This window comes from Furipterus horrens, unplaced genomic scaffold (assembly GCF_987537825.1).
Source record: "Furipterus horrens unplaced genomic scaffold, mFurHor1.1.pri manual_scaffold_1, whole genome shotgun sequence".
In the NCBI taxonomy this organism is placed as follows: domain Eukaryota; kingdom Metazoa; phylum Chordata; class Mammalia; order Chiroptera; family Furipteridae; genus Furipterus; species Furipterus horrens.
Window position 1 is genome coordinate 187,011,822 of NW_028327171.1, and position 27,564 is coordinate 187,039,385.

The window sequence follows — 27,564 nt, forward strand, 5'->3', positions numbered from 1 at the left end:
ATTTTCCACAACCCTTTCATTGAATTAATTTTGGCAGTTACGTTTTTAACTGCATAAAACTTGTTCTTTAAGGATTCTTCTCTTTCTGTATACAATATTTTCTCATCTGGGGGTGTTAATCACATTTTATTTTTCTACTTCCTGCATTAGTTCTGTTCCCTTCGAGTGCCGCGCCGCGCCGCGCCGCGCCGCCCCGCCCCCATTTGCTGATATGAAATCTGTCGCTTCAGGATTTCAAACGTCTGGCCCGCTTTGCTCTTTTCCTCACAAGTGCAGTCACCAGCGCACCTTTTGCGCTCAACACCTGCTTCCTGGGGACCCAGCCGGCATGCTAGCCTATGTGTGAAAGGGAATCTACTGGAAGGATAGTTATCTTAGAGAATCAAATGAAGGATTCACTTGCGCCCTTCCTTCTTGTGAAAAGAGCTAACAAGCATCGTTGCTAAATGAAAAGAAAGATGGGACAGGGTTTTCTTTGTGGGAGTGTGTGTATGCATATAACAGAAAAACTCAAACACTTAGAAGTGGAATTTATTATAGAATTGGGGATATCTTATAGGAAGAATCTAAAGATGAAAAACAGCCTTAAAAAGGACCTGCTTCTCTCAATGTATAGGCTTTATTTTTCTTTCTTAACAGATTGGGTTAACTGCTAGTTAGCCCTCAGGAAAAGCAGAAAATGTAAGGAGTGGTTTGCTAGTGATCTTGAACATGCTGTTTAATTTCCAATGTAAGATGGAGATTATAATGATTATATAAGCATATGAAATAATTCACTTTAATTATAAAATTTATTTAAATTATATATACACATACATAAAGAGGGAGAATACATTTACTTATTACATACAAATTCTGCTTCTCAACTACAAAGTTACGTACACAGTGTAAACAGTGGTAAGAATTCCTAAAAAGTCACCATTCTATTTCTTTTTTTGATCCTAAGCCTCCTAACTTTTCCCTCCCACAACTGGACTAGGTTTTACAATCCATAAGCACATTTACAGCATTTATTTCTCCCTAAAAAGGAACTCTAAAATGCTTTATTAAACCAATAGTATATCTAACACATACTGTTATCTTAGATCCAAGAACATACAATATTTGAGATAAGAAAAAGGTTTTTACCTATTTTCGTTTACTTTATCTACAATACTTTATTCCATATATATTGGGTTGGCCAAAAAGTTCATTTAGTTTTTTCTGTACAATGGCTCTAGTTGCTCTTAGTTGTCTTTATTTGAAACAATTTTGTTAGATTGTATTGTGACAGCTGTCATATCAGCATGCATTTTTTAAAAAAATCAAGTGGTGAATTTTTGTACAGGTATTTTACTTTATTTTTTTTACTTTTTAAAGATTTTATTTAGTTTTAGAGAGCAGGGAAGGGAAGGAGAGAGGGAGAAAAACATCAGTGTGGTGCCTCTCACACGCTGCCTACTGGGGACCTGGCCCACAACCCAGGCATGTGCCCTGACGAGGAACTGAACTAGCAATCCTTTGGTTCCCAATCCACTGAGGCACACCAGCCAGGGCTGTGCAGTCATTTTAATATTGAAGATGGAAAAAAATATGCAACATTTTTAGAATGTAAAAACAAAACTGAAATGCAAGATTCGTGCAGTGTATAGAAAAGGTGCTATGACTGATTAAGCGTGTCAAAAGGGGTTTGGCAAGTGTCTCAGTACTACTGACATTGTGGCCAAATAAGTCTTTGCTGTGGGGCTGTCTTATGCATTGGAAGATGCTTAGCAGCACTCCGGGCCTCTACCCACTAGAAGCCAATAGCAGGAGATAGCCGACATATTCAAAATACCCAAATAAACGAAGTTATTGGTGAAAATGAAAAATGTGTCTTTTATTTTATGGAAAGAACTAAACAGACTTTTTGGCCAACCCAATACAACTCCCAGTCTTCCTATATTCCTACTGATCTTGAAATGGAAACCAGGTCATGTATTGAACATGGTCCCCGCTTTTCTTTTCCTTTTTTTTCTTTTTGTCAGAAGTCCATAGTCAAACACTGACAATGCATTTTTTAATTTGCCTCGGAGCACAATGTTCTGAATTAATCCCAGCCTCCCAGGTCTCATTCTGTGCAGCTAAGATACATACAGATGAAAAGTAAAAAATTAACTCAAGCATTTGTCTTCCTACCACATAACCACTTTAAATAATTTTGTTAGAGCTAAGTGAATCAGAAATAGTCCCAATTTGTCTTTCCTTTAAAAAGCAGCCCTTGTTTCTATGTGTTTGAAAACCTACCCTTGCAGTTGCAACAGGGCACTCAGGAATGAATGACTGACAATGATGATGTATGTAGAAATGTGACAAACTTTTCTTTCAAATAAACATATGCTCAAGTTCTGGATTTAAGGAATTATATTGGGAGGTCACATCTGTCTTACTACTGTATTCCAAGCACCTATCAGAGTGCCTGGTACATAGCAGGTACTTAACATACAGTATTAAATACACAGATGAAAACATGGTAGGAGTGAAAAATTAGTGTATTCAACTACAAGCTGACTCAAAGGTTACTATTGTCCACTTCAGCTTTGGGGACAACTGCACTAAAAATGCTAAAAGAAAATGACAGAACAATATACAAATTCTTGCAGGAATGATAATTTTTGCTTATCTACCAAAAGATCATTATCACATATTAAATATGAAATACACAGATAATTCTAAAATTATCATTTCCATTTTAAAGTTAAACATAAGCCTTGAGACAGAAAAGACTGATCCACGCATGGCAGCTACCCCAATACTCCTGTCTCGGTTGAGGTGCCTTATATAGTACAATAGGTATACAAGAGCTTTTGAGCCATTCTAATATTCCCGCTGCTCTGATAAATGAGAGACAGGTTGTAGGCAATATCTCTTCGTAAGTCTACCTGGTCAACTTCTATACCCTAGGGGGAGAAATACACCAATGAGTTACATTTCAAACTGACAACCAGGACAATTTTATGGTAAATAAACAATTTGTAAGTATTGAAAAAGCCATTAAAATTTATAATACTAAAAAAAAATTATAAAATTATACACCTACCTTAGATTTAAATTTTTATCAGATAGTGCTGTTTCAGTTAACCATTATAGTGACTATCATCAAATATTTTTTAATGTCTAATCAATAAGTCGAAGAAAAAGTCTCACCCACAAGCCATGGCAGAATAAACGCCACATGAGTTAAGGATTTAAGAGTAAAACAATGAAACCAGAAAAGAAAAAAATAGTTGAATAATATGATAATATAATCTTGGATAGATAAGGCCCTTCTAAGTATAATAGCAAAAGTAAAAACTATAAAGGAAAAGATTAATAGACATGACTTCATAAAAAACATAAAACTGCTGCAAGTACAGAAATAAATTATAACAAAATGACCAGATGCAGGGAAAAATACCTGTACTATATAAGAGGAATGTGGGGATTATGATTGTAAGTTTAAAAAATTAACATTAAAAACACTTTTCTTCAGAAATTAAAATAAAAATTAGACTTTAAACACAGATTATCATAGTATTCATAGCAGTTTACCCTATATTATATCATCTTAAAAATAAAATAAATACATTAATACTGGTCTTTCATCTTTAGAAAGAAATGATAGTTACACTTGAACTTGAAATTGAACAAGGACTATATTACTCAATATTCAGGCTTCCTGTCTACCAGCTCATACCTGTAAACCACACGGGCTATATTAGGATAATTTAAATGGTCACAATCATAAGTCATATGTCCATGTGACTGCTGATTAAGAATAAAGCCAGGCCCTGGCAGGTGTAGCTCAGTGTACTGAGCACTGTCCAACAAACCCAAAGGTCACCAGTTCGATGCCCAGTCAGGGCACATGCCTGGGTTGTGGGCCACGTCCCAAGTTGGGGGTGTGCAAGAGGCAACTGATTGATGTATCTCTAGCACATTAATGTTTTTCTCCATCTCTTTCTCCCCTCCTTCCCTTCTCTCTAAACATAAATAAATATTTTTTTAAAAAAGGAATAAAGTCAAGATGCCAAAGACTGACTTATTGTTGAACATAATTACATATTTCACTGTCTGGACCAAAACACTGAGCTAACTGCACTTATTTCTCATGTGAAGTGAAGTGACTTCTCAGTTTTCTAAATCATACAATACCTCTATCACCAGGGGAGGGAGCTCCAGGGCCTTCTGATAATAATGAATTGCGAGATGAATCAGCCCCAGCTGGTGAAGGCCACGGCCCAAATTGTAGAATGATTCCTGGCAAGGCCCACGTAGACTGAGGTACCGATTAAGAAAGGAAAAGCCCTACCAAAAAGAAAAAGACAAATATTTTATTATTTCACTAATTTCACAAATATGAACCACTATATGTGCCAGATGTGGGAATACAAATATTAAAAGACGCACAGCCCCACCCGAAAAGAACATGTCGGTACTGTGGTGTCACAGCACAGTGTAGTCCAGAGCTCTTCTGAAGGTGTAAAGGAAGAATTCTTTTTTAAGCTTAGGACAGAAATATTCACAGAAATGTTACAACTAGCTGTCAAAGATCCATAGCCTCTAAGAACACAGGAGATAGGTATAGATGGGCCTCAAATTGGCTTTTGTGGCATTAGAGGCCAGTAAACTTTTAAACTTTTTGACTTGAAATACATATCTAAAAGCTTGAGCAGAACATAAAATCTGAGCCCTTAAAATGGTACTTTAAAAAGCTTATCCTCAGGAGCAAACACACTTGAGTAAACTTAACCTTTTTCAGTAAGTGGTACCTTCTGTAAGTTACTTCTCAGGACCTTAATAACCTTTTCTTTTTCATTAAAAACAAAAGTTTCTTATTGTATTTTTTTCATTACCATTTGTCCCCCTTATACCCCCTCTCCCTGCAGTCACCGTACTGTTGTCTGTGTAGGACCTTGATAACCTCTTAACCCAAAAAACTTGTTTTTCTCCCCCCTGAAAGCTTCTGACTCAAAACATTTTAGGAGAAACGGGCAGTTTCGGAGCAGAGCTGTCATCACACAGGACCACGTGTTTTGCTTTGCCCTGTTCACTTTCCCCCTTCATGCAGCTGCACCTTCCATCACCCACCGTAAGTTACAACCTGCAGAAGCGCAGGTGTTCTATGAATTAAATAAATACATTACTGAGAATTAAGAGGAAATCAACTGAATTGTGAGAATAGAATTTAAAATGCAATTATTCCCTGGGTGATCTGCTGTAAAATAAATGGTCACAAACGTTCCTTCATAAGTAAATAAATAATATAAACTAATGAATTCTTTAGAATTAATGCATTTTAAGGACAAAAACAGTTATGTTCAAAAACAAATCAGACTTCCAGCCAAGATGGAGGCATAGACTGACACGCCCAATCTCCTTTCACAACTAAGAAGGAATACAGCTACCGCAAAATCAAAAATAACCAGAAGTTCCAGAAAATAAAGCTACATGGAAGTCCAATGTATGAAGTTATAAACAAGTGGTGCTCATCCAGACAGGTAGGAGGGGCGAAGCCAGGGAGGAGAGATGAAGCTGTGCTGCTGGCGGCAGCTGCAGCGACAAGCAGTGGGACTGGGATAAGCAGACACCCGTATTTAAGGGGAGGTGAGAAACGCCAGGGGAGCACCCCCAGCCGCAGTCCAGACCCATCAGCTCGCGATTCCAACGCCGGGGAAGGCAGACCCCATTGCCTCAGAGAGTGAGGCCCAAAGAGTGTAGGGATGGAGGAGGAAGCTCCCCGTCTCTCAGCGGAGAGAGAACGGCATCCATCTTGGTCCCCAGCCCCCACACAAAGCACTACAGTGTGGTGAGAAGGGTCACCAGGTTGTGACGAGTGCACAGGGCTCCAGCCCCTACAGCACAGGAGGTGTGACAGCCCCACCCAAGAAGGAAAGGTAAACCAACCTGTCAGGATGGCAGAAATAATGACAGAGATTCCAAGCACGCAGCTGACCAGAAAGAAAATACATAAATTAACAGATGAACAGATAGATAATCTTTCTGAGACTCAGTTCAGAGTTATAGTTATAAGGCAGCTTACAGAAGTAACAGTGGGACTTAAGACGGGGAAGGAATGAAGGCTAGTCCTTATGAAATGAACGAAAACACATACGAAACAAGTGGTGAGGGAAGGAAAACCAGGGACCAAATTAACAAATCAGAACACAGGGAAGGAACAAACAGTCAACCAGTGCAGAAAGAGGAAACAAGAAGTAAGGAAAATGAGCAGAAGCTCAGAAACCTCTGGGACAGCTATAAGCGGGCCAACATCCGAATTATAGGGTTGACAGAAGGTGAAGGAGAACAAAAATTGAAAAATTATGTGAAAAAATAATGAAACAGAACTTCCCTAACTTGGGGAAGGAAATAGACTTACAGGTCCAGGAAGCTAGAGAGTTCCAGATAAACTGGACCCAGCGAGAACCACACCAAGACACATTATAATCAAAATGTCAAAAATTAAAGATAAAGAGAGAATCTTAAAAGCAGCAAGAGAGAAGAAGAGAATTACATACAAAGGGGTCCCAATTAGACTATCAGCTGATTTCTCAAAGGAGACCCTGCAGGCAAGAAGAGACTGGCAAGAAATATTCAAAGCAATAATGAAAAGCAAAAACCTACAACCACAATTACTCTATCCAGCGAAGCTGTCATTCAGAATAGAAGGGCAGAGAAAGTGCTTCCAGGACAAAGTAAAATTGAAGGAGTTCATCAGATCCAAACCACTGTTATATGAGATGTTAAAGGGACTTTTTTAGGAGAAAGAGGATCAGAACTATGAACATTAAAATGAAAACTGTATCACAACAACCAACAACAGAAGCTGGGAATTGAAACAAAGGCAAACTAAGTAGGCAACGAGAGTGGGAAAAGAATTATAGGTATGGGGAACATATTGGGGGGAGGTCAGCGGGGAGAAGGAAGAGGGGAAAGGGAGGGAGATGAGGCAGGAATTAAGAAGCATAGTAGGAGGGAGTGGAGTAGACAGGAAGATGTTGAAAAGAACTGTATGCACAACCAATGGGCATGGACTAAGGGGGTAGCAACTGGAAGGAGGGAGGTGACTGGGTGGAGGGGAGCAGAGGGAAAAGAAATTGGGACAACTGTAACAGCATAATCAATAAAACATATTTCAAAAAATCATACTTCTGTAAAATGAAAGAACCCATTTGTGATGTGAATATGACCTCTACTCCCCTGAAAAGCAGGACTATTAAGTAACAGAAGACAAAGTATTAATTTCAGAGAAATATCAAATCTTCATATATTAAAGTGACAAATTCAAAGATAAAAATCTAAGGAAGAAGAAACAGTAATATAGTACCAGATGAATCATTGCGACCCAAATGAACTTGAAGGTCTTCTGATACAATTAAAAAACAAACGTTACCTGCTGCATTTTAAGAAATGTTTAACAAGTTTAGGAGGATAGTCTTGACAACCAGAAAACTATTCAAATATTTAGTGATTAAAAAGCTAGGTAATATGGGTGTCCACATTATTTCTTAGACTACGAATCATCAAATATAAAAACAACAAAAAAGGACAAAAACATTGAAATGGAAAAGAGAAATTTTTTTTTTTTTTACATTAACTATGTTACATTTCAAACATTTTTTATCACATCAATCACTAAAGACCCCAGGTACATACTCTCTATATAATATTAAATAAAGGTAAAAGTAAAGAAACATGAAAGATTTTACTTTTACAGAATGTATATAAAGATAGGAAAGATAGTAAAATATATAAAATTAGCTTTTTTAGTAAGACAAATAAAAGCTACAGTCCTATAGCATGAAAATATATTCATGAGAAATTAAAACAATTTAAGAATCATGCTATTTACAACAAGACTTCCTTCAAAAGTATTTTTTTCAATGCGAACTGTTTAACCTACATAAGAGATTAGTACAACAGAATCCCATCTATCCATTACCTTTCGTTTCACCTCTCTCCAACCATTTAAAACTTACAATTAAACTATGAAAGCGTTTTGTACTCAATGTCATTGATGGGTAACAACTTGCAGCAAAACTTTATACAATGAAACCAGTTTTACCATTGGCTAATTGATGAGTCTGTTCCTACAGCAGCTTATCAGCATTATAATGAAAGGACACTGAATGAAACATTAGTCAAGGGCCTGCTATACATGAATTTTTATGCTACCAGGCCTAAAAACCACATAATTTAACAATGAGTTAATCCATCAATATTTCCTAACAGTTTTTACCTACCAACTTGATAAGCTTCTGCCTGTGTGCTCAGTCACTCTGCCCCCTGTTCCTGGCACAATGGTTGGTCACTGCATATTTGTTTAATTTATAAATAATCCTACGTTACATAATACAGCAAAAATATCCACTAAGATTATTATGGAAATTTTTAAGTATAAGTAAAAACATTATAATGAACCCCAATACCCAGTTTTAACAACTATCATCATTTTAATTTAGGCTTTCTTTTAAACCATTTTATTTTAAAAAAGAAAAATCTTTTTCTAAATCCTGCTACCCAACTCAGCCAACATTTTCTTTCCTTCCCTAACTACTCAAAAACATGTCTATACATGCATCAAATGTATACATATAAAAAGTGCAGTCATAAAAAACAAAAGCATTGAAAATACAGTGGTGAGCAAGACAGACAAGATCTCTGATTTTGGATCGTATATTCTTATTAAAGAAGACAAAGTCCAAAAGAGTAAAAAAGAGAACAAAAAGGTAATTCCAAATTGATGTAAGAAACAAGAAAACTTTAAAAGAACAATCTGTTGGTGATAACGTAAAGAAAACAGTAACACAGTCAAATATTCATACGTATTGTATATATATTATATTCTTAAAGACTAATTTAAAATATATTAATCTTTAGGACCTAGAAGGCAGGAGGGCTTAGGGGTTTCAGATTATGAGGAGGTCTGCCCGGACTTCCCCCAGAGTCCACCTGTATCCTCTCCCCACAGGATCTGGCTGGGGGCCCTTTGCTACACGGCTGCACAAGGCTGAGTCACGAGTACCTGTAGGTGCTGAGGCCATGAGTGCTGAACAGAAGGGCAGGTGTTGGGATTCCCAACATGTGTACCAAGCAGGTATTCCTTTTGAAGCAGGGGAGCAAACATTAAGTAAATTCATTTTTAAAGAATATACAATCAAGTAATGAGAAATCCAAATTAATTACCTGCACAACAAGAGCGTGTCTCCGTAACACATATTTCTGAGATGCCATGTGAATAAAGGTCAGGCCTATACAGAGGCTGTAGAGAGGTTCGTGGGGGTGGGTGCGAAAGGCTTGCACATACTGGCCTGAAGAGTGAGCAGTGACAACAGATGGTGTGACAAGAGCACAGCTCCTTGTTTCTCCAACACTTATTCTAATACATTTTAAGGCTAAACAAACACTACTGATAGTAAACACATGCAAGGTGTACATTTCAAAGTTTCAACCAGATGCAAATTTCAGTTTTAAAATAGTGTATAACATGTAACAAAATTAGAAGGATTTACCCATGAATGTATACTGACCATGAATATTAAACATGAATAACTAAAAATAATTCTTTTACGCACAACTAGATATATTTGTGTAGCGCAGTACTTCCAAAACAAGCAATTTATCAATTGTGATCACAAATCTATCTTAGAACCTTAAATCTATTTTAAAAGCAATGAAGGAATACCTTTTGATGAATTCTTTTATAAAATTATAAAGTCAAGTGTAATGGATCATGGAGGTGCAAAAAAGTATATATATTTTTTAGATAATTGGTATTGTTTTTCTAAATACAGCAACTACTTTGGTTTTCCTCAAAAAGACAAATGTATTGAGTAATAAAATAAAATTTGAGTTTTGTGAATTCCACATATTCCACATGTACAATCACATCATGTCAAAAGCTCACCAAAATGAAATGGAGAAATTTAAGCAAATTTTTCTTACAAAAGGATGACCTATAATTTATCATATGTGTGTCCATGTGAGAGAGTACACACACACACACACACACACACACGCACACACACACTTCTAATCCTTCTGGCTTCCATTGCAGGAAGAATGGCATCATAAAATCTCTGTGGCAGCATTGGTGGTAGACTGCCAATTTGGACATTCTATTTTTACCTTCTCTAAGTTTCTAAATATAGAAAAATTGAATTAACCTCTTTTATATCTTCTTAGTATTAAACTAACAATTCCAAAAAGCACACACAGTGGAGGAGTTTCAACATCTAATGTTCAAAGTTACTGGCTCAACAATTATAATAACACCAGCCACACAAAGAAACATGAAGTATTAAAATCACCAAACCAGTATATTCAGAAGTGCACTTGGCAATGCAGGCTTTGAGGCAGCAGGAGATACATGCCTCATTTTAATTTTAAACCTTTGGTTAGGTATTTTTCTACTTGCTTTCTTCTGCTTCCTGGGTTTAATTAGAATTAGTAAGCACTATGTAAATAAATATTGATATAAAGACTTTCCTCCCAAAGGGTTAAACTATCAGCAAATCTTAAATCCTTTTTAGTACTATAGCAAATTAGAATCAGGTAGCAAAACATCCATAATTTATGAGAATTGTTTTGAAAAAAAGCCTAAGTAGGGAAAATGGTTTACCTTTAAAATAAATTATAAGACTTCAGCCTTTTGAAATCAAAGCTTCAAAAGAGAAATATTAATATTAATTATTATTGCTAACACAGCTACTTATTATATCTGCCAGACACTGTTTTAAGTACTTTATATTAACACATTTAATTCTCACTACAACCTACGGGATAGGTCCCATTATTATCTCCATTTCAGAGGTAAAGAAACTGAGCAGAGCAGGCATGATCATCTGCAGGGCTGAACAGCTATTCGAAGCCAGTCATTTCAACTGCAGAGGGCAGACTCTTCACCACCACTGTCCACATGTAACCAAGTCATATGCCAGGACACTTACCAAGGGCATGCTTAAAACTTCCAGACACAAATGCATTGTGTCCATTTAAGACACACAGGGCGTGATTATCTGGGTTTTTCAGCATTAAACGGAGACAGAAACGATGATGTCGTACTTCTTGAGAGTGCATGGTAACCTGATTGAAAATGTTCCAGAGCTGGGGTTTATTGACATTTTCCATTACCATTATCCTAAAATTGAAGGAAGAAGGTGAGAGTAAAAAAATAATGTAAGAAGGAAATGTCCCTGATTTCTAAGAACAAAAACTGTTAGTGCAGTCCTAACGACACTGCTGTGTACCATCCTCGCTATGAGGGCAGGTTGCTGCAATCTATGATACTTAAGCAAAACCTTTTATTTCCCCAGAAAACGCTGCTTTAGTTATTATTTCCACATCTTGTTTCTGCATTTTAGCAAAAGTTTTAAACCAAAAAACAGAACCAAGTGAGTTACGTTTCACTTTTTATCTCCCTTCCCACTATAGCTGCACTACAATGAACAATGAATAATAATAATGTGTACCAGACACTGTTAAAAACTTTCTATGTAGAACTCGTTTAACCCTATAATCCTATAAAGTGAAAGTATTACGACGTCCATTTTATAAATGGGGAGACTGAGGCACAGGTGTAAAATAGATGAGTGCATGTTCTCATCTGCTGCCCCTGAGACTCCCCAGTGAACTGAATTGACCAGTAAGCAACAGGAGAGGTAAAACAAAATAGCTTCTTAATTCTGGAGCATGAGAATCGAAGTCAAAGTAAATACACGTACTTTGTCAAAGAATCAAGTTAAAGAAGTTATTGGAAAGTCACCTGATATAGTTGTATGCCTTTCTGAAATTTTTGTCCAGAATTGCAGCAGAGAGACCAAAATATTCTAGTTCTTTGCGCTTTTGTTTGTGTTCATAAAATGAACAATATTCCAATGCAGAATCCACGAGTAACTCAGCCTCCTGAAATCGGGACAGGTCACATAAGGAGTAGATGGCCTTCAACAGAAGGTTCCACCAGTCGTCTTTTGTCAAGACACTTGTGAGTACGGCAAAGATTGCTAAAATGAGACCGATAAAAATCAGTGAGGATACTGTATTTCCAGAAGTAGCAATATTAGAAAAAAAACTTACATGATTGATCTTAGGTTACATCAATAACCACGGTCCAATGGGCCTAAATTCCTGCCAACACTGTTCTTACAACAATGAGAAGGGGGTAGCTACCTGCTGACACTCCTTCAACACCACGCCCTTCTGCTCCGCCCACCCAACCACCGCACTCCCAGGCAGTTCTCACTCCACAGTCCAGCTACCTCATGGGCGTGTCTCAGTGCTCATGAGGACACACGGTCCTCTAGGCAGAATGAGTGTGTTTTCCATGACTGAGGATGGATGTGGGATTCTGCGCAGACAAAACATTCAAATGTCTGCTCAGCAAAGGACTTCACATTCATACTCTGAAATTCAGATCATTCTTCACCATTTCATAGTCTCAATTTTCTTTGCCTCAAAATTTCTCTTTTCCTTCAACAACCTTCACGCTCTTATTTTTCTGGAAGATGCCTCCTTTTTATAACCTTTGGAAAATATCAAAAGCCATAAATTTTTTTTTTAAGTCTTTAACCTAGTAGTTCTCCTTCTGAGAATCTATCCTAAACAACTAGTTTAAAAAATGGGTAAATCTATAGATATGAAAATGCTCACTACAGTGTTATTTGTGAAAGAAAACTATCAGATGCAACCATACATCAAAAAATAATGACGGAATGGATAAATTATGGTACTACTATCCAATGGAATATTATACATTCTTTAAACATAATAGCTACACAGAGAATACAGCAACATTAGAAAATGTCTATGACAAAATGCTAAGTGAAAAAAATCAGAGAACAAAGATGCACGTAACAAAGAGGCCTAGCTCATTCTCTCCCCTCTCTGGGTGCACATGTGCAATGTGATCCCCGGCATAATAAAATTAATTAACACAGCAAAACAATAAAAACCTTATGAATCTAAGAAAAATCAAGAATGGACCTGAAATGAGGAAACGCTGGAACGAGAAAACAGGCAGCCTCAAATATAGAGAGAAATATAACTTAAGGAAACGCAGTCCAAACACATGCAGCAGAGGCAGAGGTGGCTGGAGGAGCTGAGTCAGGGGCCAGGAGGGACGGCAGATCGCAGCTAGATCAGTGGCAGCGGAGCCCTCACTGCTTCCTCTGACTCTCTTCCCTGCAGCACCTTGTTTATTTTGTGTTCTTCCATCGTGCTAATAGAGTCGGGTCTTCTGCATTAGAAAACCCTGTCCATTGCACGCTGCCATGCTGTAAACGAGTTAATAAATGTCTGTTGAATTCATTAAGAATGAAATAATTTTCTGCCAGATATTTCCAGTTTATAGTCTAGGTCTTTTCCAAAGTTCTCTAATGAATAACCTCACCTAAACATATCTGATGCTTTTACAGCTAAAAATAGATGCCTTTTAAAGTTGGATTATTTGAGACAGAGTCAAAGCAACTTCTTTTCAGAGTTTCTATGACTATTGCTACATTTGTCAAAAATGAATTTAACACAGAACGGGATATATGTATTGAAGTGACTGGACAAAAAGAGTAACCCGCACTATCATCTAACCTTCATAAATATCTTAAAATGAGATATATTTCCTTCTTCAAATCAAAATTAAAAGTTTTGCTTTCTTTTTCACAGAAAAACTAAGCATATGTTTTCCTTTTAATTTTTAAAAATTATTTACATATGGCCATTTTATTATTTTTTTAAAAATATTTAATATATTATCTTTAGAGAGAGAGGAAGGGAGGGAGAAAGAGAGGGAGAGAAACATTGACATGAGAGGGAAACATCCGTTGCCTCTCGCACGTGCCAGTCCGGGACTGAACCTGCAACCCAGGCATGTGCCCTGACTGGGAATCAAACCGGTGACCTTTTGCATTGCAGGACAATATCCAACCACTGAGCCACACTGGTCAGGTCACCTTTCTTTTTTCTTAAATACCAAATGAGTTTACAACTTAAACCATACACAAGAATAAACTCAAAATGGATAAAAGACTTAAATGTAAACTCACGAAACCATCAAAACCCTAGAAGAAAACATAGGCAGTAAAATCTTGGACATTTCTCGTAGCAGTATTTTGCCACTATATCTCCTAGGGCAAAGGAAACAAAGGAAAAAATAAACAAATGGGACTGTATCTAACCAAAAAGCTTTCTGACAGCAAAAGAAACCATCAACAAAACGAGAAGGGAACCAGCTGTACAGGAGAACATATTTGCCAATGATATATCTGATAAAGGATTAATTAAATATATAAGGAACTTATACAACTCAACTTTAGGAAGACAAAAAATGCAATTAAAAAATGGGCAAAGGGCCTGAATAGGCATTTCTCCGAAGAGAATAAACAGATGGCCAGTAAACATATGAAAAAATGCTCAATGTCACTAATCACCAGAAAGATGAAAATTAAAGCCACTATGAAATATCAGTTCACATCAGTCAGAATGGCCATCATCAATAAATCAACAAACAACAAGTGCTGATGAGGATGTAAAGAAAAGGGAACCCTACTGCACTGTTGGTAGGAATGCAGACTGCTGCGGCCACTGGGGACAACAATATGGAGTTTCCTCAACAAATTAAAAATGGAACTGCCTTTTGACCCAGTGAGCCCACTTCTGGGAATATATCCTAAGAATTCCAAAACACTAATTTGAAAGAATATATGCACCCCTATGTTCATTGCAACATTGTTTACAATAGCCACGGTCTGAAACAGCCCAAGTACCCAGCACTAGATAAGTGGATAAAAAAGCTGTGATACATTTACATAATGTAATACTACATGCCATTAAAAAAAGAAGAAAATCTTACTTTTTTTTTTTTATTTACTTTTAGAGAGAGAGGACAGGAGGGAGAGAGAGGGAGAGAAACAGTAATGTGCCAGAGATACATGGATTGGTTGCCTCTCTCACACCCATAGCCAGGGACCTGGTCCGCAACCCAGGCATGTGCCCTGACTGGGAATCAAACCAGCGACTTTTGGGTTCATAAACTGGTGTTCAATCCGCTGAGTCACACCAGCCAGGGTGGAAATCTTACCTTTTGTGACAGCATGGATGGACCTGAAGAACATTATGCTAAGTGAAATAAATCAGTCAGAGAAAGATAAATACCATATGATCTCATTTACATTTGGAATCCAATAAACAAAAATAAACTGATGAAGAAAACCGAAACAGAGGCATGAATACATGGAACGGACTAGCAGCTGTCAGAGGGGAGGGGTGGGGGAGACTGGATGAAAGAAGGTGAAGAAATTAACCAAAGAACATTTACACATGACACACAGACCCAGACAACAGTGTGGCGACGGCCAGAGGGAAGGGGGACGAGGACTGGGTGGAGGTGGGCATAGGGGGGGAAATGGGGACATCTGTAATAGTATCAACACAAAAATAAAGTTGTTAAAAGATTACAAATAAAGAAAATTTCATTTTACTTGAAAGAGGTATATTTTCAATTAGATTACTATTGTCAGGTATTACTTCATGAATCTTTTTTTCAACTCAGCCAACTTTTATGTAATAAAAGTTGTGAAAAGTAACTACCTTTTGCATCACAATTCGCTGTCTCTTGGTCATTGCTGTCTGATATTTTGTCTCTTGACACTTTAACAAGGTAGAGATGCCTCTCTCCAGATTTGGAGCTGGATATCAAACAGACATGGGCTCTATTCATCGCAACCTGAATTAAAGATAATTTGATACTTTTTTAGTCATAAAATTGTTAAAGAAAACCTATGAGCCAGAAGTATCATAGGTGTGCCTGAAAGATTCTTAAGGAAAAAAAAGACGAAATCGCCATGTATATAAACACCTAAAAAAGACTGAATAGATATTTTTTCTTACTAAAGGAATTTGGGTCATCCTACTCATGAAAGCAATTCACATCAATTTTATCACACACACACATACACACACACAACCATGTCCCTGGGAAAAAATGTAGACTCAGAAAGGATGTCATAACATGGGAAACATTTTTGTAAAGTGAACAATTTTGGCACAGAGTAGTGTCTACCAGGCCAATAGCTGATAATACTGTGATGCTCACTTTTCTATTTTTTCACTTAATCTATAGTCAAGTTTATACTTTCATGCAGACTTTCAATTACATACCATGAATCTCTAAATCTTTGTCCCTACCTGGCTTTTTACTTTCAAAAGTTGGAATTTAATAGAGTGAAGTTATAAAATAGCTATAATCATTATTTAAATCAAATTCTAAACATTTAAAAAGTTAACAAGCCTAATATAAAGAAAGATCATTACCCACCTTTAGAAGCATGGCCAACATAGTAAGCAGGGTGTCCACATAACCATACATTTTGCCTTGTGAAAACAACAGAGTAGAACGATGAAGCAATAACTTCATTTCCTAAATAAATAAGCACATGATAAGCAGTGACAAAATTCCTTTGCTGTAAGTTGCTTCTTCTTAGCAACCAAACTTAAAAACACTTGATCATCTTTCACTATAATTATGATCCAATCTTTGAGAAACTATAACTTATAATTACTAATGAGTGACTGAAACTTGAAACTCAAGATCATTTTTCAAATACACTAAATTTAATACACTGAAATAAAACTTTTGAATATAAGCTGTGACATCCTTAACTAAAGAACAAGTTCTAAAATGCAATCCACCAAGAAAAACTTCACGTTCCATGGTCTACCTGCTGTGCAGCGTTTGCATCTTGTGCCAAAGTATCTGGATCATACATCGGTTCTAGAGCTTCCAGGGCTTTCTCAGGGCGGCCCAGCTGCTGCTGAAGCGTGGAAAGTGAAATTCTCGCATCCAGGTGGAAGGGGGCCAGATCCACCACTTTGCCGTAGCTTTCAGCAGCTCGCTCCATATAGCCTAAGGCCTTCAAGCATTCTGAGATGTTAAAATAACATATAAATATGAACTAAAGTATAAATAGTTCTAGTACTTTAAAACAACTTGGTTCTAATTTCTATCTATTGATTGATCAATCTAATTACTGTATTTTTCACACAATAAGACGCACCTGACCATAAGACCCACCTAGGTTTAGAGGAGGAAAATAATAAAGAAAATATTCTGAACCAAATGGTGTACTAAAATATTTAATAAAACAGAATAATATCTCAACTGTGTAAAGTGAACAGCAGTCAACAGCAGTATTAAGAACCATCATCATCATTAACAAATGAGGAGAGACTTTAAGGTTCAAGTACTCTTCTAGTTTTCTGGAAACCCCAAGAACATCATCACTAGTGTCAAAATTTATGAAGCTCAGTTGCTCACAATCACTGATATCACTTTCTTCACTATCTTCATACTGACCAGATGCCTTGAGATTCAGCAGTGAAGTGGGACATTTAAAAGTCCCCAGGTGTCTTGCATGGGCCGACCACTTCCCCTTCTAACAGCTGTCACCACTGCTGACAGGTCAGGTAATACACATAAGTCTATGACACATATTTGCTCCGTAAGATGCACAGACATCTTCCATTTTGGGGGGGAAAAAAGTGCGTCTTATGGAGCGAAAAATACGATATTTCCTAAGTAAATTCAATTGTTACAAGGATGTAATAAGCATATACCTATACTTTGGGGTGGCCCTGGCTGGTTTAGCTCAGTGGATTGAGCGTCGGCCTGCGAGCTAAGTGTCGCTGGTTCGATCTTCCAGTCAGGGCACATCAGAGAAGGAAAACTCTGACTCCAAAAAACCTCCGCTGCCTTGCGGCATACCTCTTCAGGGGAAAGGCTAAGAGAGTAAACCCTGACAGAAAATCCGGAGCCGGAGTCCCTAAGGCGGTTTGACGTTGTAGTCAACACCGGCAACTCCTGCGGCGCACCTGAAGCCAAGCTGTATCGACTCCGTCTTTCCCTTGGACCCTTCAGCTGCGAAGAGAGGGGGGGTCTGCTGCATGGGCAACAGCAGACCCTCCATATCACCCTGCCCAGGCTCTGTAGCTTCAGCTTCACTGGAGAGGACACTCCAGCGTCATCGCAAGATGTCGATTCAACACGGGAGGAGACAGATACTGTGTCACTCCCGAGTCGGACTGCACAGCCATTCTCGGCGGTGCAGATAGACTCTTAAGAAGCTACACCATCGTCTCTCGAGACGGACGGCTGCCGACGATACTTTGGGGTCCTGCTTTATTCACTTGGCATTATGTTTTCAATATTTTCCCACATCTTTGTCAGCATTTTGAATAATTATAATATTCAGTTAAAATAGATTATTTACTTAAATATATAATTTGACATTTAGTTTTTCTCCCGAAAATTTTACTCAATAAATAACACTGCAGTAAACATCTTCATGTACATAAACCAGAGTTCACCAACTGGCTGACCAATTTAACTTGCTGATGTGTTCTGTTTGGCTGCAGTGCTGTTAAAAACAATATATTGTCTACATTTTTTTTATTAGGATTTTTATGAAATCCAAGTTACTAGATTCTTTTGAAAACTCTGGACTTGGCAACAGTGAGTCCCCCCATTCCCACATGGCACCTCAGCACATGCTGAGACACAGAAGCAGCCTCCGGAAGGGACTCTTCAGGGCTCACCCTCCCCCGTCCAATTACTTGCCCACTTTAAGCGTTGCTGTTCCCTGCCAGGCTCCCGAGTTCTGTGATCCCCAATCCCTCACCTCATTCAATTATTTCCATGGCATAAGTTCTCAGAAGAGAGGTTTCTGAACCCTATTCCTCAAATTTTGTGCCAATCATTCATTAAGTTCTATCATTTAAACTTGAAAATAAATCCCTGTAAGCATTTTTTCTCTCTACCCTAATAGCCACAACACTAATCTAGGTCCTTTTTTCACTGCAGTTATATCCTAAAATGATACTTTTGCCTCCAACTGCCTTCTCAAATCTCAAATTTCTTTAGGTTAAACTTTAATAATAAAGGCAGACTACTAAATATGGTTGGATCATCACATGGCATTTCTCCTAATTATTTTTCATTTTTAAGGATATTATGTTAGAAGCATTCAATTCCTGTAAAGATCTCTCTTATGTAATGAGTCCAAATTTATTTATAATTTTTAGATGATTCTGAGGTTTTACCTCCCACTCACCTCAAGCTACACAGGCTCAAAATGGAAACAGCATTTATCAGCATCATGATCATAATTAAACAAAATTTGTAAAGTATCTACTATCAGTAACAGAAGCAGGTTCAATATTACAGCTTTAGGAAGCCAACAGAAATTCCAGCTCTCTGTTCATGTCTTTAAAATTCAAGTACCACATTTAACTTTATGATGGTATATTACATTTGTATCACATTTACTCAGTAAACTATTACTGTAATTATTAAGTGTTCTCTTTACTATGTCATATTTGTGGTAGATCTCAAAATATCTCATATGTCACTCAGTGCTTCTCTAGTTAATAGAGAACTTTCTGCCACTATATAATATTTTAAGAGCTATTAGAACTTTCTGCCATCCTGTGTTATTTTGAACAGGACTATTCAAATTCTAATGCATCTTTTATGTTGATTCTATAGGAAATTCCATTAGAATATTTTTAGCTTTCATGTTTCTTTAATAAATTTAGTTGTTTTTCTGAAGCTATTTTTTCTAATCTAAATGACTTATTTCTAATTAGTGTGGATCTAGATAAAAATTCATTTCAGATTACTGTAGACTTGGAAATAAAATGACAGGTAAAATAAATCTTGAGCATATTTGCAGCTCAAAGAATATTGAAAAATACATTAATTTTTTTTCAGAATAACATATTAAATATAAATCTGTAAAAGCTCTTCAAAAATTAGATTGCACCCTAAGTCTGACAACCTATTAACTGGAAACCAGAGGCTATGATTAAGACGGATACAAGACAGGTATTTAAGGTATTTTTAATAGGAACACATTAGTCCTACTTCACTCTGGTACCATTAAAAGAACAATTCCTCCAAAGCATTAGTGAGGGGAAATCACTTAGTGACATATCAAGACAATTTAAAATACTAATTTTCAAAAAACTGCCCTGAAACCAGAAATACTTTCACTAAGACATTAATGTTTTATAACAATTATTACTATCTTGGGAAAGTAAGTTATTGTCTAGTTATATGACTAAAACTTCTCTCTCCCACAAAAAATATTACCTGCATGCCGAAGCCAAACTACTGCAAGGTTGTATCTTTCAGAGCAGACCAGTGCGCTCAGGAGAGGAAGTGCAGAATTATATTCACCAACATCCAGGAAAGCTTCAGCAACATCTAAATAGAGGTCTCCCATATCTTCAGGATTCTGTTCCACTAGTGTTGTCAAGAGAGGCTACATCACAAAATTAAAGCCTGAAGTCAAATCTTCATTACAAATGGGCACATCTATGTCTACTTTTAACATACGCATCAGTTACCTGGGCAAGCCTAAAGAGCACGGCTTAATAAAAACACCTTGAAATAATCATTCTTCTATTCACTTTTGTATCTCTATTAAAAAGAACTCATAGTGCCATTATTCATTCATTCATCACATCACTTTTCAAGGACTGTTAGAAGGCAGGCCTGGGAAAATCTGAGACAATACTGATCTTCTGTGCCCTTCCTTTAGCAAGTCAAGCACACCCTGCCTCCAGGTCTGTGTGTTGTCAGTGTTTCTGGAAAGCTGTCCCCTCAGATATCAGCATGGCTCACTTCCTTCAAGTCATCCTTCAAATGTCACCTTTCCGGGGAGGCCTTTCCTGACCACCCTATTTAAAACTGCAATTCCTCCCATCCCTAATATTCCTTACTCTTCTTCCCGGTTTGATTTTTCCCCAGAGCATTTATCACCAACTAACATCCTATATTTTACATACTTATTGTTCACTATCTATCTAATCCCATTAGGACAAAAGATCCATGTGGGCATGGCTTTGTATATTTTATTCAAAACCTATCCTACAGTCTGCAAAATAAATGCTCAATTTTTTAATTTAATGAAATACTTAGTCTGAAGTTAGCAAAAGAGAACAGCTTTCAGAAATTACCAATTATCTAAAAGGCTCAATCTCCAATTCTGATCTCTGACTGTTCTCATTAAAAAAAAAAAAAAAAAGAAAAAAGAAAAGTATTATAAGCCCAGTCCAAAACACTCTACCTTTTTTAAGACAGCCACTCAAAGTTGCTTATGGTGACTTCCTGGTTATTAAGAACTGTGAAATCTAGGTTCAACTTACAGTTTTCTTGTCATCTAAAGAAAACATTGTGAATTTGATCTGAAGTGTCTCAAGCACAGATCTTAACATTACTTACATTAAGTGGCTCGAGGATGTTGAGATGAACGAGGCAGACCATCAGCTTCACTGTGATATCTATTGGCACACCTTCAGGTATAGTGCAGGTGACATTCTCACCAGCTGTGGATCAGACAGAGAGACAAAAAGCAAGCTTGGAATGTGGGGCAAATGACGCCAACTCTATCTTCCAAGTTAAGATCTCATTTACTTAATTCAAAGCAAATAATTCCAGTCAATTCTAAATTTGGCCAACTCCAGTACCGGTTTCTTATACTCCTACTTCACTCCTCATTCACTCCTCCTATAATTCGTAGCAACTATACTTATATTTTTTCCTAATATCTTATTCACTTATCCAAAACCTACATAATCCCCCACATCTTCTATCAAAACTACAAAGAACTAAAAAGTCCAAAGTCAAACACAGACATATGAATTCTTAATTTTCTTCTTTAACTTAAAAGCATCTTTTAGTCTTCAGTACAAAGAGGCAGAGAAAAGGTTAAAAAAAAACTATACTTAAGTTTGAAGTAGAATTTTTTCAATGCTTAAGTTTGAAATAAATTAGTAGAGAGCATTTTAAGTCCTTTTTGAAAAGTAAATTGCTTTGATAAGCTGTTCAGTAATCCATTCTTCCTTCATATAGCACTAAAAAGGCCCTGGGTCAGTTAAAAAAAAAATTCCATGTTCAAGTGGATATATTGAGAAATAGAAGTAACTGAAAACAATTTTTTAAAAGAGATAACTTGTGAGTGAATACTCACAAGAAAAAGATATAATACATCTCTTAGGAAAGAATGCTTCTTGGGAAAACTTGTTATGAAAAAGTAACTATCAATTTCAAAAAGCTACATGATGAACAAGAGAGGATTACAAATACTTTTCTATGAAGAGGAAACTACAACCTTTATTCTCTTCTGAAGTGCCTTCTTCTGTAGTCTTTTTTTCTAGCACGATTCCAGAAAAATCTGTAATTACCTAAAAGAATTAGGAGAGGGAGAGAAAATAAGATAGTAGGTATGTATGAAAAAAATCTTTTCACAATGCAAAGATCTATATAGTTAATTCAAATATTCCTTACAACATATAAATGAGCTATAAAAAACAAGGGTAGTATATAAACTCGACTTCCGGCCAAGATGGAGGCGTAGACAGACATGCTACGTCTCCCTCCACAACTAAGAAGGAATACAACTATCTCAAAACTATAAACAACCAGAAGTTCCAGAAAAATCAAAGTGCATGGAAGTCCAGCAAACAAGGATATAAAGAAGAAATACTCATCCGCACAGGTAGGAGGGGCGGAACCCAGGCAAAGAGGACACAGCGTGGTGGTGGCAGCAGTGGCAACAGCAGCAGGCTGGCGGAAACTGCAGTTACACGTTTTAAAAAGTCAGGAGGGACACCTGGGGAGCATTCCCAGCTCCTCACCAGAGTAGCTCACTGTCCCAGCTCCGGGGAAAATCAAGCCTCATTGCTTCTGACTGTGCAAACCAGTGGGGGTTGGGGTGAAGGCAGAAACTGCTGGTCTCAGCAGAGTCTGCTTGTTTAAAGGGTCCCCACGGACCTAGAACGTCCGCAGACCCACCCACTCTGGGAATGATGGCCAGGGCAGAAGCTAGAGATGCCAGTCTGGTGCGGAAGTGGGAGAGGTGCCTGAAACAGGGGCAAGTGCTGGGCAAGCGGCATTGTTCCTTCTCAGACCCCTACCCCGCATACAGCACCACAACGTGGTGAAACAGGTCGCCCATTACTGACGAATCCCTAAGGTTCTGCCCCTTACATGTAGTAGGAGCGGCAGGTCTCCCTGGGACACGGAAGCAAACAAACACAGGAGACTTCAGGCCAAGATGGAGGCCTACACTGACACGCCCTGTCTCCCTCCACAACTAAGAAGGAATACAACTACCGCAAAACCAGCAATAACCAGAAGTTCCAGAAAATAAATGGAAGTCCAACGTATGAAGTTATAAAGAGGTGGTGCTTGTCCGGACAGGTAGGAGGGGCGAAGCCTGGAAGGAGAGGTCAAGCCGTGCTGTCCGCAGCAGCAGCAGCAGCAGCAGCAGCAGCAGCAGCAGCAGCAGCAGCAGGACAGCGGTAAGCACAGACACCTGCATTTAAGGGGAGGCGAGAAGTGCCTGGGGAGCACCCCCGGCTGCAGACTAGACCCGTCAGCTTGTGATTCCAATGCTGGGGAAGGCAGACCCCATTGCCTTGGACTGTGAGGCACGGAGGGGGTGGGGACAGAGGAGGAGGTTCCCAGTCTCTCAGTGGAGATTGAACGGCAGGAATTCATCTTGGACCCCGCAGAAAACACCCGGTTGTGACGAGTGCACAGGGCTCCCCCCACCTATAGCGTAAGAGGTGTGACAGCTCTGCCCAGGAAGCAAAGGTAAACACAAAACTGTTCAGGATGGCACAGATCATGACAGAGATCCCAGTGATGCAGCTGACCAGACAGCAAATATCTAATCTAACGAAGCAGCAGATAGAAAATCTTTCTGAGGCACAGTTCAGAGCTTTGCTTATAAAAGCGCTTACAGACCTGACAGCAGATCTTAAACAAGACAGAGAAGGAATGAAGGCTGGTCCTGCTGAAATGAACGAAAACACATACGAAACTAGTGGTGAGGGCAAGAAAGCCAGGGATCAAATCAATAAATCGGAACATAGGGAAGGAACAAACAGTCAACCAGCGCAGAAAGAGGAAACGAAAAGTGAGGAAAATGAGGAGAGGTTCAGAAACTTATCGGACAGCTATAAGCAGGCCAACATCCGAATGACAGGGTTGCCAGACGGTGAAGAAGAACTAGAAATGGAAAAATTATGTGAAAAAATAATGAAACAGAACTTCCCTAACTTGGGGAAGGAAATAGACTTACAGGTCCAGGAAGCACAGAGAGTTCCAAAAAAACTGGACCCAGGGAGAACCACACCAAGACACATTATAATCAAAATGTCAAAAATTAAAGATAGAGAGAATCTTAAAAGCAGCAAGAGAGAAGAAGAGAATTACATACAAAGGCATCCCAATAAGACTGTCAGCTGATTTCTCAAAAGAAACTGCAGGCAAGAAGGGACTGGCAAGAAATATTCAAAGTAATGAAAAGCAGAAACCTACAACTACAATTACTCTATTCAGCGAAGCTGTCATTCAGAATAGAAGGGCAGAGAAAGTGCTTCCAGGACAAAGTAAAACTGAAGGAGTTCATCAGATCCAAACCACTGTTATATGAGATGTTAAAGGGATTTATTTAGGAGAAAGGATCAAAACTATGAACATTAAAATGAAAGCTGTATCACAACAATCAACAACAGAAGCTAGGGAACCGAAACAAAGGCAAACTAAGTAGGCAACGAGAGTGTGAAAATTATAGGTATGGGGAACATTATGTGGGGAGGTCAGCAGGGAGGGGGAAGGGGGAAAGGGAGGGAGATGGTACGGGAATTAGGAAGCACAGTAGGAGGGAGTGGAGTAGACAGGAAGATGTTGAGAGGAACTATATGCACAACCAACGGGCATGGACTAAGTGGGGGGACAACTGGAGGGAGTGGGGATCACTGGGTGGAGGGGAACAGAGGGAAAAGAAATTGGGACAACTGTAACAGCATAATCAATAAAGCATATTAAAAAAAACAAGAGTAGGTCTCTTTAAAATAAGGAACTATGACACATTAACATATTTATATAATATTAACTAAAGCTTAGCTGAAGATATGTAATTCCTCTGTATTAAACCAATCTATTTTTCCCAACAGGTGGAGAATTGAATTACAGCAATTAGTCTGGCTGAGTCCTGCTACCCAGAAGTACAGATATGTCTGGCACCTATGAAATGATGATAGCTTTAATCATGTGATAACTACTTTCTATGTTTCATGTGGAATTAGTACAGAATCTAGAAATATGTTTCCATAGAGACTTTATATAATTTAGTACATAAGTAATGTATATAACTAAAATGAGGAATTATCAATCTGTAAGAATTTCTAGAACACAGAAATGTGTTTCAAACCTAAACAGAAACACAAATGCTCCTACCTCCAAAGCTTTGTCATACTGTTTATTAGAAATGTATAGCTCAGCTGCTATGTTAACATCTTCCATGGAGACTAGGCCCTGGTGTTTTGAGAAAGCTTCTTCAATTATGTTAATAGCTGAAGTAACATCATTGGCTTCATAGTAACTCCTAAAAAAGTAAATGACAGAATAGATGTGTGCTTATTTAACTCAGATTATAAAATCCATTTCCTTGCTGATAGGCCCTCTAGCTGATTTTCATTTTCTTCAAATTTGAGAAGAGAGGAACTCTCCCTTAAAATCATATTCAGAGCTGATTCAGAGAAAGACGTCCAATGTCAGTATAATAAGATCAATGTCAAGTCTCACTCCCGCAAAGCTTCCCCCTATCATTCCTGCTCATTCCCGCTGAAATCCCTCAGCACCCTACTCCCTCAGTGGGATCACAAAGCATTGATCCTGCCACTGCTCCACTGTCTCTGCACCCTCCTGTCCTCACCCCCCTCCTCTCCACGGTCCAACATTATAATTACTTCCTGTACATCTCTTCAATTCTCCTGCCCTTCTCTTCCGTTATCAAAATCATCTAACAACACTCCCACCCTGCTCAATCCCATTATGACTCCTCTTCATCAGCTGCCCAGCTGCCCATGCTGACTGGACTCATTCAAATTCATGACCACTAGCCTCAAGTGGGCCCATGCTGCTGATCAGCAATCTTCCTACAATTCTCCAGTACTTTTCAGACTTGAGTGCACACTGGGGAACATATGAAAAGGCATATTCTGATCCCGTGGTGCAGAAGCAGTTGAGATTCCACATCCGTGCCAGGCTCCAAGGTGATGCAAATGCTGCCTGTCTGTGGGTTGCAAGGCCCTGAAAACCTGGACAACTACTTAAGATCTTCCCTCCGAACTCCAACACTCTCCCATTCTCAGTCTCACCTTGCTTATTTTGTAAGAGAATTAATCAGGCATCCCGCACACTCCCAACATACCTACCTACTTACACACATACCCACATTATCTTCTCCATTCTCCTTTTTTTATAAGGCTGATCCCCAACTAGATCCCATTTCCTCCACCTACTCAAGGATATCACTCAAGCAATTGTTCCCTCTCTCATGAATCTTCAATATGTTCCTCAGTTGTGAATCATTCCCATTCGAATACAAATATATTGTAATTTTTCCCAATTTAGAAATTATCTTACTCTCCAACCCATTCCAATTACCCTCCCATTCTTCTGCTCTCCTTACAAATTTCTCAAAAGACCTGCCTGTCCCCGAGAAGCCCACATCCCATTCCGAATGTCAATACTCAATTCTCATTTTATATGACCTACCTGCACTATTTCCCACAGATGATCATCCCTTCTCCTTGAGGTGCTTTCTTCAGTAAAATTCTAGAAGATTATGTTCTCTTAGTTTCCTCCTACTTCACTGCCCGTTCCCTTTCAGTCTCCCTGTTTCCTCATCTTCCAGAGTTCTAAACATTGTAGTACCTCAGGGTTTAGTCTTGAGAACTCTTTCCGCCTCTTTCTCTTACACACACCACCTCATATTCAATATATCAGAAAATTCTAAGCATTCAGCCTTCAGAATACATCTAGAATCTGATTACTTCTCACCACCTCCTGCAGCTTTTACCCTGACCCAAGTTCCCAATACCCCTCCCACGGGTCACTGCAATAATTGCCTAACCGTTCTCCCTGCTTCTGCCCTTACCTTTCCTTAACCTGTTCTCAAAAGAGCAGCCAGAATCAATGCATTAAAATTTAAGCCGGATCATGGCACTCCTCTACTCAAAACCTTCCGATGGTTTCCAGACTCATTCAGAGTAGAAGCCAAAGCCCTTAAAATGACCCACAAGGACCAAGTGATCTTTTCCCGAGAGCTCCCTGACATGACCCCCTGCTATGCTCCCCTTAAACCTTCAGCTGCCGCGTTGTCCCCTGCGCGTTCCTCTGCACTTACCATTTCTGCTGCCAGTGTTACCCTTCCCTGATATCTGCTCCCGCACCTCCTTCTGTTTGCTTTCAGGTCAGTATGACCATAACATCGGGAATTAAGTTCTCTAATCACCCTATTCAAAATAACACACTAGGACTCCTCAGCTTTCTATCCCCCTTCCCTGCTTCATTTTCCTCCGTATCACTTATCAACACCTGACATACTATCCTTGCGTACTTAGTTGTTCATTTGCTTATTGCCTGTCTCCTGAACTCCAATGTAAATGCTACAAAGGCAGGGAATTTTTTAAATCATTCAGTATTGGATCTCCTGGTGTTTG

At 38.4% G+C, this 27,564-nt stretch overlaps 1 protein-coding gene across 1 annotated transcript in view; it reads right to left on the reverse strand.

The window, feature by feature from the left end:
• Window positions 1-1,677: 1,677 nt before the first annotated feature.
• Window positions 1,678-27,564, reverse strand: part of GTF3C3 (general transcription factor IIIC subunit 3) — a 31,761-nt gene continuing 5,874 nt past the window's right edge. Inside the window, exons 7-18 of the mRNA XM_090282082.1 lie at window positions 25,295-25,442; window positions 22,158-22,230; window positions 21,269-21,372; window positions 20,135-20,306; window positions 16,707-16,909; window positions 16,304-16,405; window positions 15,577-15,712; window positions 11,762-11,999; window positions 10,947-11,137; window positions 9,184-9,308; window positions 4,153-4,305; window positions 1,678-2,918 (exon numbers count right to left, since the gene is read on the reverse strand). Of these exons, the coding sequence (XP_090138208.1) occupies window positions 2,796-2,918; window positions 4,153-4,305; window positions 9,184-9,308; window positions 10,947-11,137; window positions 11,762-11,999; window positions 15,577-15,712; window positions 16,304-16,405; window positions 16,707-16,909; window positions 20,135-20,306; window positions 21,269-21,372; window positions 22,158-22,230; window positions 25,295-25,442 (1,768 nt within the window). The 3' untranslated portion in view covers window positions 1,678-2,795. The remainder of the gene's footprint in view (window positions 2,919-4,152; window positions 4,306-9,183; window positions 9,309-10,946; window positions 11,138-11,761; window positions 12,000-15,576; window positions 15,713-16,303; window positions 16,406-16,706; window positions 16,910-20,134; window positions 20,307-21,268; window positions 21,373-22,157; window positions 22,231-25,294; window positions 25,443-27,564) is intronic.